General features: G+C 39.5%; 1 protein-coding gene across 2 annotated transcripts; it reads right to left on the bottom strand.

Moving 5' to 3' along the window:
- Positions 1-418: 418 nt before the first annotated feature.
- On the bottom strand, positions 419-14,189 carry rps21 (ribosomal protein S21). Of its 2 annotated transcripts, none has more exons than XM_034171774.1 (6): positions 14,092-14,189; positions 13,654-13,736; positions 8,791-8,854; positions 3,014-3,085; positions 2,651-2,706; positions 419-472 (listed from the first exon to the last, which is right to left on the bottom strand). In XM_034171774.1, exons 1-6 carry the CDS (start codon positions 14,152-14,154, stop codon positions 463-465), a joined length of 348 nt encoding a protein of 115 aa, XP_034027665.1. In that variant the 5' UTR covers positions 14,155-14,189; the 3' UTR covers positions 419-462. The 2 variants fall into 2 exon arrangements, with proteins under 2 accessions (XP_034027665.1, XP_034027666.1); XM_034171775.1 differs by having other exon boundaries at positions 13,996-14,106.
- Positions 14,190-15,053: the final 864 nt, after the last annotated feature.

Raw genomic sequence — 15,053 nt, 5'->3', positions numbered from 1 at the left:
CATCAACAACAAAAGCTAAATATGTCATCTTTTTATCCTTTTGTTCACATTTTGGTCAGACGGTACCTCAGACGGTCAACGGTACCTCAGTTAAAAACTTCTGTATTTAAAGGATTCTGGTTGTACAGCAGCATTGTTTTCAGGTATATATGTAAATTAAAGCAACATTATCTGGCCATATATATTTTTAAATTGCGCCCAACTGAAGATAAATTTATTATTTACCCTCATGATAAAATTATAAATATATATATATATATATATATATATATATATGAAGTCATTCTGCACGTTATTTCCATACAAATGATGGATGACGAACCATAAATCAGCAATAAGTTCCAAATCCCATTTACTTCTCAAATAAATGAGGGAAGAAAAAAAAAAAAAAAAAAAAAAAAAAAAGAAGACAGCAACTTTTTCCTCCACATTTTATTTAACAAAGTCTCCACAGCGCCACCTTCAGAAGTTCCTGTGAATAAAGAAGCAAAGAAAACACTTAATCTTCTAATCCAAAGACATTTGGTGGATTAAAAGCACAAACATGAAAAGAAGTGATTTATCAGTTAGAAAAATACATTAAGTCGGAAAACTACAAACAATTTACACAATGTGTCAAAGTGTTGAAGGTCACCATTTTGCTCAAACACGATTTAAACTCTGGATGCCGAGACTGACAAACAAAACCAAGTTTATAAATTTGCCTGAAGACCCTCTGATTGCACCAAACATGGTTTATGACATCACATGTATCTGAGGATCTGGAACCGCTGCATACGCGACTTCAGATCCCAGCAGCAGCGATTCAGAAGAGCAGCATTTATTTACTTGCCGATTGGGTCAATTTTCTTCATCCTCTTTAAGACAGACTCCCCATAAAATTCAGGTTCTGTAAAGGTTTTAAGTTCATCTACTTTTATAAAATAAAAAATAAACAAATGTAATTCTCCCAACCACATATAAAAAAATTAAACCAGAATGGATTGCATCTTCAGCATCCCTTAAAAAAAATAAATAAAAAATAAAAATACACACCCCGGATCAACACAATATAGTAGCAGTTTTCATTTAGCAGCATCTGGCTAATGAGCTTTATTTTGTAATTATTCTCAGTGTTTGTTGACCATTACTTTTACAGGTCTTATCTCCAAGTCTGTCCTAAAAGTCTCGCTGAAACTATGGTGGGAGCTGCTGAATTTTGGGGAGAAATCTGCACAAGTTTGTCCAGTTTTGGACAAGTGTGACCATGAAGAGTCAGAGGGAAAGTGACAACCGATGATGACTGCAGAGAGCTGTGTTTTAGTTACTGCACCAAGTGTAATTAATGAAAACACATAAATAAACATTCACTTAATTTTTCAATTTATTTTCATTTATATAGTGCCAAATCACAACAGAGTTGCCTCAAGGCACTTCACACAAGTAAGGTCTAACCTTACTAACCCCCAGAGTAACTGGTAAGAAAAAAATCCCTCTGAGGAAGAAACCTCAAGCAGACAAGACTCAGGGTGACCCTCTGCTTGGGCCATGCTACAAACAAATTACAGAAACAATTCACAAAACGAATATACAGGAAATGCTGTTGGTGCACAGAACAGGAGGGTCGCCAACGCAAATACAACTCCCACCTCTGGATAGAGCTGCACCTTAGAGAGAGAGAGAAAAAACAAAAAACAGAATCAGGCATCAGAAAGACAAGAAATACAGTATAATTTGTCAGCATTAAAGAACATGAAAAACAGAGAAATACTAAGGTGATCGCCGGCCACTAGCCCTAAACTTCACTAAAAGACCCAGAATTTAGGTAAAGCTGAGGCCCGCTCCAATTACTAATAAAATGAATTAAGAGAGTAAAAAGCATAAAACAAAACTATGCCAGTATGCTAGCCATAGGAAAGGGAAAATAAGTGCTAGTCTTGAAAATCTCCACAGAATCTGTTTTATTGACACAGGGAGATCATTCCACACAACAGGGGCACGATAAAAGAAAGATCTGTGACCTGCAGACTTCTTATTCACCCCAGGGACACAAAGTAGTCCTGCACCCTGAGAACGCAGAGCCCGGACATGTACATAAGGTTTAATTAGGTCAGCTAGGTAGGGAGGTGCCAGTCCATAAACAATTTTACAGGTTAGTAACAGAACCTTAAAATCTGATCTCACTGGGACAGGAAGCCAGTGAAGAGACGCCAAAATGGGTGTAATGTGGTCAAACTTTCTGCTTTCTCACTTAATTCTGTAAAATTCTACACAGCCCGGGGAGGAGTGTGTCTGTCCCCGGTTATGCAGGAGACGACCACTGAACCCCTGTCACTAATTCTGTTCTGTGCATGTCAGCACGCAGGGGCGCCACATCAATCTCCCAGTTCCTCACACAGTGATATGATAACCGCTTTGCGACGCAGAATTTGCTTTACAATTACTCCATTGCTCGTTGCTCATGTTTAGTTACTCTTTAAGATAAAGCAACATGTGGTTTGTCCTCATTACTATGGCAACTGTGAGAGTAGATTTATTTATTTTACGTTTGGCAGTAAGTGTCAGTCTGTGGTCACCATGCTCAAATATCCATCATCCTCACTGAGAACAGAACATCTAGTTTTACTCTGACAGTTACTTTTGCGTATGTGTGTGCGGACGAGGCCCTTACTTTGCGACAATGTTGTCGTTCTTTGCCAGCCTCAGGATGGAGTCGTCAGCCTCACCCTGTAGAAGGAAAAAGCACCATTACTCTGTTCTACGTCACTCCCACTGCAGGAAAATTACAAATCCCTTCAACAAAAACAACCACAACCACCATTCATCGTCTCACTTTGAAAAAGATTGAGGGAAGAGAAGAAGAACAAGGACGACTCCCCCCTCCCCCCACCCAATATTCTGTACTAGAGACTCAAATCATCTGAAATTCAAGTACACACATGCCAAGCTTTCATACAAACTGTTGGCCAAAGCAACTGCAACAGATGGAGTTAAACATTTAAGAAAAAAGTATTTTAAAATAATGTTGATGTACCATTCTGCGGATGGCGCCACAGATTGCGTAGGTCTTAAACTGACCGTTGAAACGTCCCGTCAATTTGTCAACCTGCAGAGAAAAAAACAAATTAACTCAAAACTCAACACTAGCAGAAAATTCAGGATTTAGCGCCTTGCATGAGTCAATACAATTAGGATGTTCAATGAATTCTAAATAGTTATTCTCCCAAAATACTGCACCTCAAAATGAACGAGTGGAAAGTTTCATAATCAATGACTAGGGGTGGGCGATATGACCTAAAACTCAAATTACAGTACAAACTGAATCCCTTCACGGTAACAGTATATATCACGATATAAACTTGAGTATAAAAATTATAATGCAAGTGTTTTGAATGGGTCCCTAAGCAAAGCTAAAGTGATAATGACAACAAAAACAGATATAATGTAATTTTGAGAACATTTATTGTGTGGCTCTCAAAATGAGAGCTACAATTTGCCAGAAGGTACATCTAAGAAGCAAACCTAGATGTGATGTTTTGGTACACTTGTTGTTGGGTCAGTGACTGAAGTTTCTTCTCTTGAACACTACATGGCACACCCACTCTGAAGACATCAACTGTTTTCAGGATTGAGGCATTTCCTCATTTCCAAAATGAAGCAAGAACCCCCCCGCCCCCCGGACTTAATTTACTCATATTTGAAGTCAGTCTGGGTAAATTGTTGTTTCCTGGCCGATGTGTTATTTAATGTTCCGCTTTTTCAAACCAGAGGTTTGATGAGCTATAGAGTTTTATACCTCTAAAACATTACTGGCAAGCCCTATTTTTACCAATTTTGACTTTTTTTGAGTGGTGTATTGAAAGCAAGAATAAACAAAAAATGACTTTTGGTGTAATATTTAATATCAAACTTTCCTGCATGTTTCTGTCAAAGTCTAAGTTAATAAAATAAATCATCTTGAAAAGGTTATAAATAGGGCTGAAACGATTAATCGAGTAACTCGAATAATTCGATTACAAAAAATGTTCGAGGAAAATTCTGTGCCTCGAAGCTTCGTTTAACGTTGTAGTATATATGCCAGGCCTGTGTGGCGCTGCAACGTCTGTAGAGAAAAGAAAAAAAAAAAAAAAAGACACTGGAGCATAACAGCTAATCAAATTAGCAACAATAGCTACCGCTTTCCAACGTGACACAGAGTAAAATAAAGCCTTTTAAGAGATAGATGGTCCACGCTAATCATCTGAAATAGACTTACTGTGCATTTAAAGCGAAGGAGTGTGTTTCTCTATTTTTAAAAAACACAACGTCTGCTCTACGTGGGGAGGGACTATTGACCCGGTGGACAGCTGGATATAGCATTTGCTCTCAACTTCAAAATGACACACAGTACCTTTTAATCCAGTGAAGGAGAGACCTATGTCTCACAATTTAACACCGACACAATGTAAATTTACACACAGTAGCTTAAGAGGAGAGGGGGAGGGAGGAGGGGAGGTGATGGTCTAGTGGTTAAGCGTTGGGCTTTGAACCAAAGGATCCTGGGTTCAAATCCCAGCCTGAACTGGAAAAATCAATAAGGGCCCTTGTGCAAGGTCCTTAATCCCATTAGTTGCTCCTGGTGTGGTGGCGCCTTGCATGGCAGCGCCCTGACATTGGGGCGAATGTGAGACATCATTGTAAAGCACTTTGAGCGTCGGATGTAGATGGAAAAGTGCTCTGTAAATGCAGTCCACCAGGACACTTTCCCCAAAGCATTTGCAGGCCATAATTGGCCAACGCAGGGCCTACATTCAACATGTTGTCTAAGAGACTGACAAAATGCAGGACCAATACTGACATTGGTATGAAAAACTTCAACCTTTCAGCTTTCTACCCAGCCATAAATTTATCAGGGCTGTGAAATGAAAATCGTGAAATCCGAGGAAAATTCGCAGGGGGTCTGGGGGGTGCAGACCATGTGTTTTTTAATAATAGACAAACACCACTTGGCTTTAAATGCGCAGTAAGTCTATTTCAGATGATCAGTGTGGACCCTCTTTCTCTTAAAAGGCTTTATTTTACTGTGTCGCATTGGAAAGCGGTAGCTTTAAGGGCTAAATTATTAGCTGTTACATGGCCTGAGCGCATGCTCTAGTCTTCTGTTTTTCTGGGGACATTACAGTGCTACACACAGGCCTGGCATATGTACTACAACGTTTAAACGAAGCTTCAAGGCACAGAATTTGCCTTGATAATTTTTTGTAATTAAATTATTCGAGTAATTGTTTCAGCCCTAGTGTCATTTGATTTAAACAGCAATTCACTTTTAAGTCATTAATTCCAACCGGACTCCATCTTTGTAACTTGACTTGGCAGAGGGCCGACTGGATGTGTGATGTACATTGGGCTAGACTTGACTAAGATGGTCAATTCCTCCTTCAGAATCAGAACCATGAGGATGTTATGTGTGCAATTACTTCCCACTAAACATTGAAAAATCTCAGGTACACTGACTGACCTGCCTACGTGCTTTAAGAAGTCTCCCGGCTATAATTAGAGAGTTGGACTGTCCTGTCATCGAAACAACAATTTCCACCAATGAAAAGGGTAAAAAAAAATTTTTTTTTTGTTGATATTCAAAACTTGGGGCATGGTCCTTCAAGTACATAATTTGAAGAGTTGGTTTTATCTGAAAGAGGCATCTTTCTTCTATTTTCAAAAAACTAGACAGACTTGTGTTGAGTATCAAGGGAGATATGACCAATTCATCACAGGCACCCTATTTTGAGAAAATGGACAAAACAGTTGTGCTCTAATGCATTTTCCATTAAATCAGAAGAGTTTAATCCCTAAAATCTCAAGTTTAAAACTTGGTATTTTTCACCATGTAATGCAAATTAACACCTATTTGTGACAAATTTACAATTTATGGTGACTTATTTAATAAATTTAAAGCCTGATTGATGCAGTTGCAGCTCTGTAACTCCGTGTCATGCAATGACGTGTGTGAGTTATAAAGTTCTCTGGCTCTGGAGTATGCTTTATTCTGGACTAATATGACCCTCAACATGGTTTTCTTTCCACAATCATCACCTCCAAATCAAAAGGTAAGCTGTAAATTTTCCTCTTTTACCGACTTTGTGCTGTGCAGCCGATCTGCTCTGTGTCAGCCTGATCCCGTCAGATCTCAGAAGCTAAGCAGAGAAGGATCTGGTTAGTACTTGGATGGGAGACCTCTTTGGAACACCAGCGGCTGTGTGTGTTTCTCCAAGTAAAACTGGAGTTGCATCAGGAAGCGCTTCCGGGGTGAACCTTGTGCCAATTACCAATGCGGATTTGGCTGTATCCGCTGTGGCGATCCCGAACAAAACCGGGAGCAGCTGAATGAACAACAACCGACTTCGTGCTGTAAAGTTGCGGACTTTTTTGATCCATTTGTAATCAACGTGCGCACCACAAATACTATTACAATATGATGGCAGATGAAGGATTAAAAGCAGAAAAGTGTCAAATCACAGCCTTTTGTGTCTGATTTAGCAGGTGCACGTCAGGCTTCAGGTCTGAGTCTCAGCACAGTGTGAAAAAAATAAACGGTCAGGCTTTTAATCACAGAAATGACTCCGGTCCCACTTTCCTCAAATCGGCAGCTGAACTTTAATTTGTATCTCTGTTACTGTGCACGTCCAGACTGCTCTGGGTTTTTAATGGAAATACATTGCAGTCAGACGGTACATTTTATCCGATGTGAGCAAAAATCCATTATATACTATGTTTATTACATAGAAAACAACAGAAAAACTCCAGGACTTTTTTTGTCAGGCGACTGCGAATATCTGGTTTATACGATGACGGTTTAGGTGGGTTTACTGTACACGGGACTGAACAATAAATTTACCTCTCAAGGCTTTGATGATGAAGTCTCTTCCACCCCACACGGCTGACTTTATTTTCCCAAATGTTTCTTCTGTTCGGATGGTTCAAATCCCACCCCTGCCACATTTCTCCATGTAATGTGCAGTTGCGTCAGGAAGGGCATCCGGCATAAAACCTGTGCCAATTCAACATGCAGATCCACCTTGGATTTGCTGTGGTGACCCCAAGTGCAAAACAAGGGAGCAGTCGAAGGGACTTACTTTTCCTTCTTCTGTTCGGATCTGAAGGGAATCTTTACATCTTGAAGCCCTTGTTGTAACTATTTGTGCCTCCAAATGCACAACAACACGGCATTTTCAGTGAAGAAATATGGCACCATGAGTCACGTGACCGCTTTTTTCCAACTCGTCATGTCGCCACTCTCTCAATTAAGGCACACTAATACTCCCCCTGCCCCTCTCCCTCGCCCAGTCAGACTGTTTTTCCCTCTTCCACCAAACTTGGGAGCTTTTTGAGAACACAAAACCTTTCTACTATAAAAGTAAATAGTAACTTTCTGAAAGAACAGCAGGTACGGACACAGAATTATTAGATTAACTGGATTATTTAATGAAAGATTTTAATGGAGGTTTTTTCGGATGCTGTTCAGAGTGCTCAAGCTGATTAGAGCACAGACAGCTGACGGCACAGTGACACTGAAAACAGATGCTGCTGTCTGTCCACATCACTGAGCTGTCTGCCAGTGTCTCTGTGATGGCTGCATTGCACATCTTGCATGAACAGTGAGAGACAGACCTCAGCTCAGAACACTCCACCTCTCACACTCAGCCCCCTGCAGCAACAGAGCAGCAGTTTCCAGACACTTCACAGAAGTTTACCTGGATCAAAAAACTGCGTTACCACGGTTAGGCAGTGGAATCCAAAGCTCTATCGCAGGCTAAATTTATACCGTATAAACTGTACATACCGTGCAACCTCAATGAATGAACATTACCAGTTGTGGGCACAGTTAATATTTTCACCTGCTAAAACGACAGACGTGACATTAATTTCAATAACTTGTCAGGAATTAGTTTGTTTAAAAATTTATCCATAAGTCAAAACATTCAGCCTGTGCATGACTTGGGTGACATACCGGCAAGTCTGTATGGTGTTAAGAGAATTATCCCCCCCTTCTGGTAGTCAGCTCTTCTCTGCCTGCAGAGGATGGAGCTGCACCTCTCATAGCTGTCTGTCTGCTACAAAACATGTAACAGACAGGCACAAAAACCTTTGATTTCAGACTTCAAAAATGTATTTAACTGTTAAGCTTTATTCATTATGCCCGCAAAAATATGTTAGCGGTCTAAAAATTATCAGACCCAAATTTATCGGAAGCTAATTGGTTCGCTGATGGTTTTCAAAGTTATCTGAAAAGCTAATCCGCTAATGAAAACATTAACTTCGATAATTAGTGGTTAGCGAACCTGTGGCCCCCACTAAACATTACTCAAAAGTTGTATCAGTGCAACACACACACCAAAATAAACATAACAACAATAGGAGCAACACTCTTAATTTGTCGCCATCAAAACGATGTGTTAAAGCTCGTTTAAAAAACGTCGTCTACTGAAGTGAGCCACCAACTTGCGACAAATGGGACAAGATGACGTTCACTGGAAGGGCAGCTCAGTTTCAAATGTAAACGAGAAAATGTTAACTTGGTTGGTAAGGTTAGACCTTACTTGTGTGAAGCGCCTTGAGGCAGCGTTGTGATTTGGCGCTATATAAACAAAATAAACTGAATGTACCTGTGGTGTAATTACAATAAAACCTGACATTTTAAATGAAGTCACAGATAAATGGAACTGAATCGTGGCATCATTATTGTTACAGAGTCTTAGAACTTATCACCTTGTGGTCTGTAACCAGTCACATTGATGAGTTTCAAGGACAAAGCAAAGTGTGCATCTTTCTTACCTCTGCAATATTGATCTGGATGGAGGCGTGGTCTTTGGCTCCAATGATTCTGTTGCTAGCAGAGCTGTAACACAAACGTTTCACAGTTTATTTTGTAAACCACAAGTATCGGTAAACTTTCAGACCCCAAGTGCTCAACGTGCAGTCCAGCAAATTGATAATGTTCGGATTGGATGCTTTATTTACTTAATGTTAATGTAAGGATAGTAACTATGATGATCGGATCATAACTCAACAGTAAAGAACTCAGAGTAAGGTCTGCACTCAGTGAGACTCACTCACTTTAAACAATTGTTTAGCTGAGTCAGTTTCAATCATTGCAACTCTGCTTTTGGCCAAAAAGATTTTAAATAAATCTTGAGGCTAACATAAAGGATGTTAATATTGTTACGGTAACAGTGTTGGTAGGTTACACTATGTAACAAATTTTTATTTTTGTTTTGTTCCTGGGTACACAGTGTGTTTTCCTAACCTGTTATGCCTTAAATAAATAGAAAATAGCTGTTATTCCACAGAAACTTTGCTTCTGTGATCAGGACAATGGTATTTTGAAATTTGTCTGTTTTCAAGAATATTCTCGATTCGTCTTCACTACTACTGAGTACTCTTCTAGAATATTCTTTAACCACTAGAACTGTCCAGAATTTTCTAGAAGTTTCCAGAATTATCTAGAAATTTCAAGAAACTTTAGAACGTTAAAAAAAAATAAAATCAAAGTTTGAATGTAGTCATTTTTCCATAGACTTTAGACACAAGCAGTTGAAATATAACACTTAGAAGCCAGGAACAAAAATTGTGTTACATAGTGTTATTACAGAGGTCACGTGACACCCTAACTGTAATAATCCAAACCTTCCAGAGATACATGAACCAAAATAACGGAAACAGGAAACATGTGAATATGAAGGGAGTGGAGGAAAAAAAAAGTCTTGTTCTCCTGTCGGAGAATCAAACCCAGGTCTCCTGCATGACAGGCAGGGATACGTACCACTAAACTAAGTGAGGAGTTAGCAACGGGCACAGTGTCACAGAACACTTCAGAAAATCTATGCCGGCTGTCGTAAACAGCCACAACATTTAGGGTTACAGCTGCTGCAACTGTGGCCACTTCTGAACTTGAACACTGTCCCAGATGGAACACAGTACATTTAGACTTCACAAACTTGGAACATAAAAAAAGCATGAATTCATTACACTCTTTAAAAGACAAGAACCCGCTTTTGTAAAATCACCACACCTGACAACGCCATAAAAGCTCTTAAGAATAGTTACTGCCTCTGATACATTCATTTTTTTCAAACACCAAGTGATTTTAGGTTACCACTGAGGCCTATCGCTGAAAAAGGTTGTGATGATAATGGACTTGTTCTGCCGATTTGTCTCGGAGGCTCAGTAACAACTCTGAAAACCATGAAATAACATGAACCTAAAAGTTGAGTTTGACCCGCTTCTCCTCCCATGGATTTAACTCTAGTCCTGCTGCTCGTCGATATATATAGTGGACCGCCATGCATGATGCTCAAAATATCGCCCCTCACAGAAACTTCCATTGACTGCCGGCCCGCTATATTTAGTGTTTGGAGAGCACCCCCCCAGAATCGGCATAATAACCAATGAATGCCAAGGATTAGCTGAATCCCGATCCCCATGCGCACGTCAGACATACGTCCGGGTCCAATCCCCATTTTGCATCAGTCAGACATCTTTTCCCCAGTATAGAGGGGGTGGAAAGTCTTTGAATCATGGCGGCGACTGCAGATAGCATTCTTGACATGGTAGAAGCGGAGAATAGGGAATTATTGAGGGAAATCTTCAAGACAGAAGATTACGATGATTTCCTGGGTTTTGAGTCAGATGACCCCGAAGATGATAAACCGTAGCGTTTGGAAACTCAAAGATGCAAACTGGACAAGGGGCATCTTGGACCCGAAGATTCTGCTTTTCACAGAGGACAGGACAAAGACAAACATAACACTAGAAGACGCATGGACTTCTTCAACCTGTTTTTCACCGATGATTTCATGAATCTCCTGGCCATGGAATCTAACAGGCATGCACAGGATTTTTTTTTTGCGTTTGGACAAAGGGAGAAACCTGAAGCCAAATTCATGATTCTGAAAATTGTCTCCAGTGTCTGGTGATAAAATGAAAATGTTTCTGGTGATTAGTATTGGGATGTGCCTGGTGCAGCACCAACATCTACACAATTATTGGTAGATCAGTTATTAGAGACTCAGGGTTCTCGACAGAAATTTAATGTAGCGGTGCTGTTGGCAATTATCACCTGAGGCGGTGCAAGTCGCGAGTCATTCTGACTGGTTTTAAATGCATTAAAAGCAAGAATAATATGCCAAAACCAGGGAGAGAGAGCACATCGAGTTGACGAATGGATTGATGCAGGTGTTGAAATGGCACAATAGGTAAGAGGTCTGTGTGCACACAACGATTCACGGTGCCAATTTCAGTACTGTTCCTGACCAGACCAGGTGATCCACAAGAGAACTGATATAGCGTCCAGCTTGTATTATCATAACGAGAAATATATGGGTGCTGTCGACAGGCACGACCAGATGGTTTCTTCTCCTGCTTTCAAGAGGAGAACTCTCAAATAGTGGAAAAAGATCTTTTCCACCTCTTGATGATGACAGTGGTGAATGCGTACCTCCTCTATAAGGAGCAGTGCAAGAAGTTTGGGAGAAAGCCTGTTCAGATTTTCCAGGGGGAGGTAGCGAAAGCACTGATGCGGGACAACAATGCTACACTGATTCACCCCCATGGAGCTGTGAGGTCACAAGCTGTGGAACAGCCGACAAGTCACCATTTCCTTGAGAAGATCAAAGTGAGGCAGGGTCAGAAAACCAAAAACCCTCAGTAGACGTGTCGTGTGTTCCACAACAACTGGAAAGAGGAAAGCTTCTGGAGATGGACCAACAACTCACCAGTTATGAGTGTGTTCCATGTAATGTCGGACTGCGCATTGATCCATGCCTCAGGTTATTCCACACAAACAAGCAATATTAATTTTACTACGAGAGGCTCATGGAGAGGAGAGCTGTTAGAAATGAGGACACCGACTGATCCAGCTGTTGGTTTGGATCCCATTCCAAATCCCCCAACGGCCCTTCAGGGCCACCCAAATCCACGAAAGAACTTCAAAAGCTTTTCAAATTAAATAAGTGGTTAAACAATGATAAGTTATATTCCAGGATAGCATCTTCAACAGGGTAAGTCTTATTCTTCTATACATGCATGACGGTTCCCCATTTTCACCGTATCAGAGTAATAATTGCATCAGTGTGAGCAGTCTTGTATAAAGTACCGGAAAATCACACTTAAGTACAGATACCCATTGAAAAAAATGACTGATTGAAAAAGTCATCGATTGAAATGCTACTCAAGTAAAAGTCTTAAAGTATGTAATATTTATTGTACTTAAGTATGACAAGTAATGTACAACTAAATGTACTCAAGTATTGAAAGTAAAAGTACAAGTAAATGTTAATCAAAAACTGACTTTTTTTTAAATATTACAAAGTTTATCTAGGCTTGTAAATGACTGGTAGTATTAGTCAAAATACTGAAAGTTGTGCACATCACACAAACACTTCAGAAACAAGGTTTCAAAACCTAAACGAGAGTAGGCTACTCACTAGGTGTTCACAGGAAACAGTTATTTATTTCTATATGTACTTATTTATTTTCATTGTTACATGGTTTTATCTTTTCTGTTGTGTTTTGTTTCATTAGGTTCTTTTTGTCTCTTTCTCTAAAATTGTATTGTAACGTTATTAGTCTATTATTATTGTCTATTATGTAGACTATTATTGTTGCTATAACATATGAATAAAAATTAATTAAAAAATTACAATTTGACTCTTTTACAACAATGAACGCTGAGCCATTAATTATACAGAAAAAAAATCAACACAAACGTGCTGATGCGAACAGCTTAATGCTAACTTTATAATTGAAAATGCCATAGACATGCTAGTGCGTTAGCATCGGTCCCGTTTATAAGTTATAAAATACATAACTGTTTCAGAAGACCATAACAGGTCGGGTTAACATAAAAATATTAAATATTACTCACAGACATATGCTCTTCAGCGTTTTAGTGGGGAAAAATTAGGATAAAGCGAAATTAAACAATATATCCACTATCGTAGATCGAATCACTGCTTTGATCTGTGAATCACTGCTTCGATTGGTTCAAGGTTCAAAGCAAACAGTGCTGCAGAAAAGTTGATTACAGACCCGCTGCAGGGAATGTAATCAATGTAGAGAAATGATCATTTTCCTGACAAATACCCCATAAGTGCGCAACTGCAAAAAAGCCTACTGGACATGACTCATGACAAATTGGCCTGACTTCGTTGCAATCACTAGTTGTCTCAAGGTGAAAACACCACGACTTTTTTCATGTGTGTGTGTGTTTGTTGTAACGAGTAACGGAATGGCTCATTTAAAATGTATCGGAAGAGAAGTATGCAATTAACGTCGGAAATGTAGTGAAGTAAAAGTGAAAGTAAGCTGAATTTAAAAAACTCAAGTAAAGTACAAAGTCTCCCAAAATGTACTTAAGTACAGTAGTTAAGTATTTTTACTTTGCTACTATACAACACTGAGTGTGAGGAATAACATCGCTGTTTCATTCTACATCCTTTCTTCTGCTAATTCATTGTGACCTTAATGTGGATATTGTGTGTTACAGTGGAGTGGAATGGCTTTTCTCACTGCACATATATTTCACATACATGTAATGCACAGCCTGGAACACAGGCAGGCAGGTTTAACATGGGGGTGGTGGCCGACAGATGGACACTCAGACAGGACCATGGTTAATAAAACAAGGGGCCCACTCACCATTTGCGTGGGACGTAAAGATCCACGAATTCACCGGCGTCGTTCTGCATGTTTGCGGTTGGACAGACTGTCTGCAGCAAAATCTGAGATTACATGAAAACAAAATCACCAACAAAGTCTGAAACCTGCTGATCGACGAGGCATAAAAAACACCAAATGAAGTTTATAACGTGTCACATCAGACTAAAAATAAGTTCAACAGAAAACAGCAGTTAGCACGCTAGCTAAATGTTAGCAGGCTAGCTCGGCTGTTAGCGCAGCATGTGGCTGCTCAGCGAACCCTCAAATATTTAACTTCACCAACAACACTTCCGTCTACAACCGTAACAGGAAAACACTTACAGATACAGAAAACAGCCAGCGGAAACAAATCGCGGTTACAGTCAGTAATTCGACCGTTTTTAAGGATTTTAACAACAGAGCGCAACAAAAACTCACCGACTGAAATTGACGGCCGACGAGAAAGGAAGAAGAGCCGCCGACCCGGAAATAAAAAAGCATTCATTTGCATGGTGATCGCCCCCTGCTGGTGAAGGAGGAAGAAGCCAGCCAGTTATCAGGCGTATACAAACGTCATGTCACGAGCAAATTATGTCATCACTTTTTTATGAGTAGAATGAATATATATATATATATATATATATATATATATATATATATATATATATATATATATATATATATATATATATATATATATATATATATACATATTACAGGGCTGGGTCCAGAGTAAAAATCTGACAGCTGCATTTCTGCCCAATTATAAAATAAAAATCGTACGCGTCTTGTTATTCAATAATCTTCATTCTTTTATTCGTGTGCAACATACACTGTCACACTTCTTTTAATATATTTATTATACTTCATGGACCATAGTGAACACTTCGTATTTGTATAAATATGATGTCCTAAAAAAACAACACTATAACAAAAATTGACTGTAAACAGGATCAAATTTATTGCCAAAATCTTTCAATTATACCTGAATCTACATGATTTTTTTTCAATTGATAAAATCAATAAAAATATCAATCAATCAATCAATCAATCAATTTTTTAATATAGCGCCAAATCACAACAAACAGTTGCCCCAAGGCGCTTTATATTGTAAGGCAAGGCCATACAATAATTATGTAAAACCCCAACGGTCAAAACGACCCCCTGTGAGCAAGCACTTGGCTACAGTGGGAAGGAAAAACTCCCTTTTAACAGGAAGAAACCTCCAGCAGAACCAGGCTCAGGGAGGGGCAGTCTTCTGCTGGGACTGGTTGGGGCTGAGAGAGAGAACCAGGAAAAAGACATGCTGTGGAGGGGAGCAGAGATCGATCACTAATGATTAAATGCAGAGTGGTGCATACAGAGCAAAAACAGAAAGAAACAGTGCATCATGGGCACCC

This window comes from Thalassophryne amazonica, chromosome 6 (assembly GCF_902500255.1).
Source record: "Thalassophryne amazonica chromosome 6, fThaAma1.1, whole genome shotgun sequence".
Taxonomy (NCBI): Eukaryota; Metazoa; Chordata; class Actinopteri; order Batrachoidiformes; family Batrachoididae; genus Thalassophryne; species Thalassophryne amazonica.
Note: the sequence above shows the minus strand (reverse complement) of the source record. Positions and strands in the feature narration are given on the sequence as shown.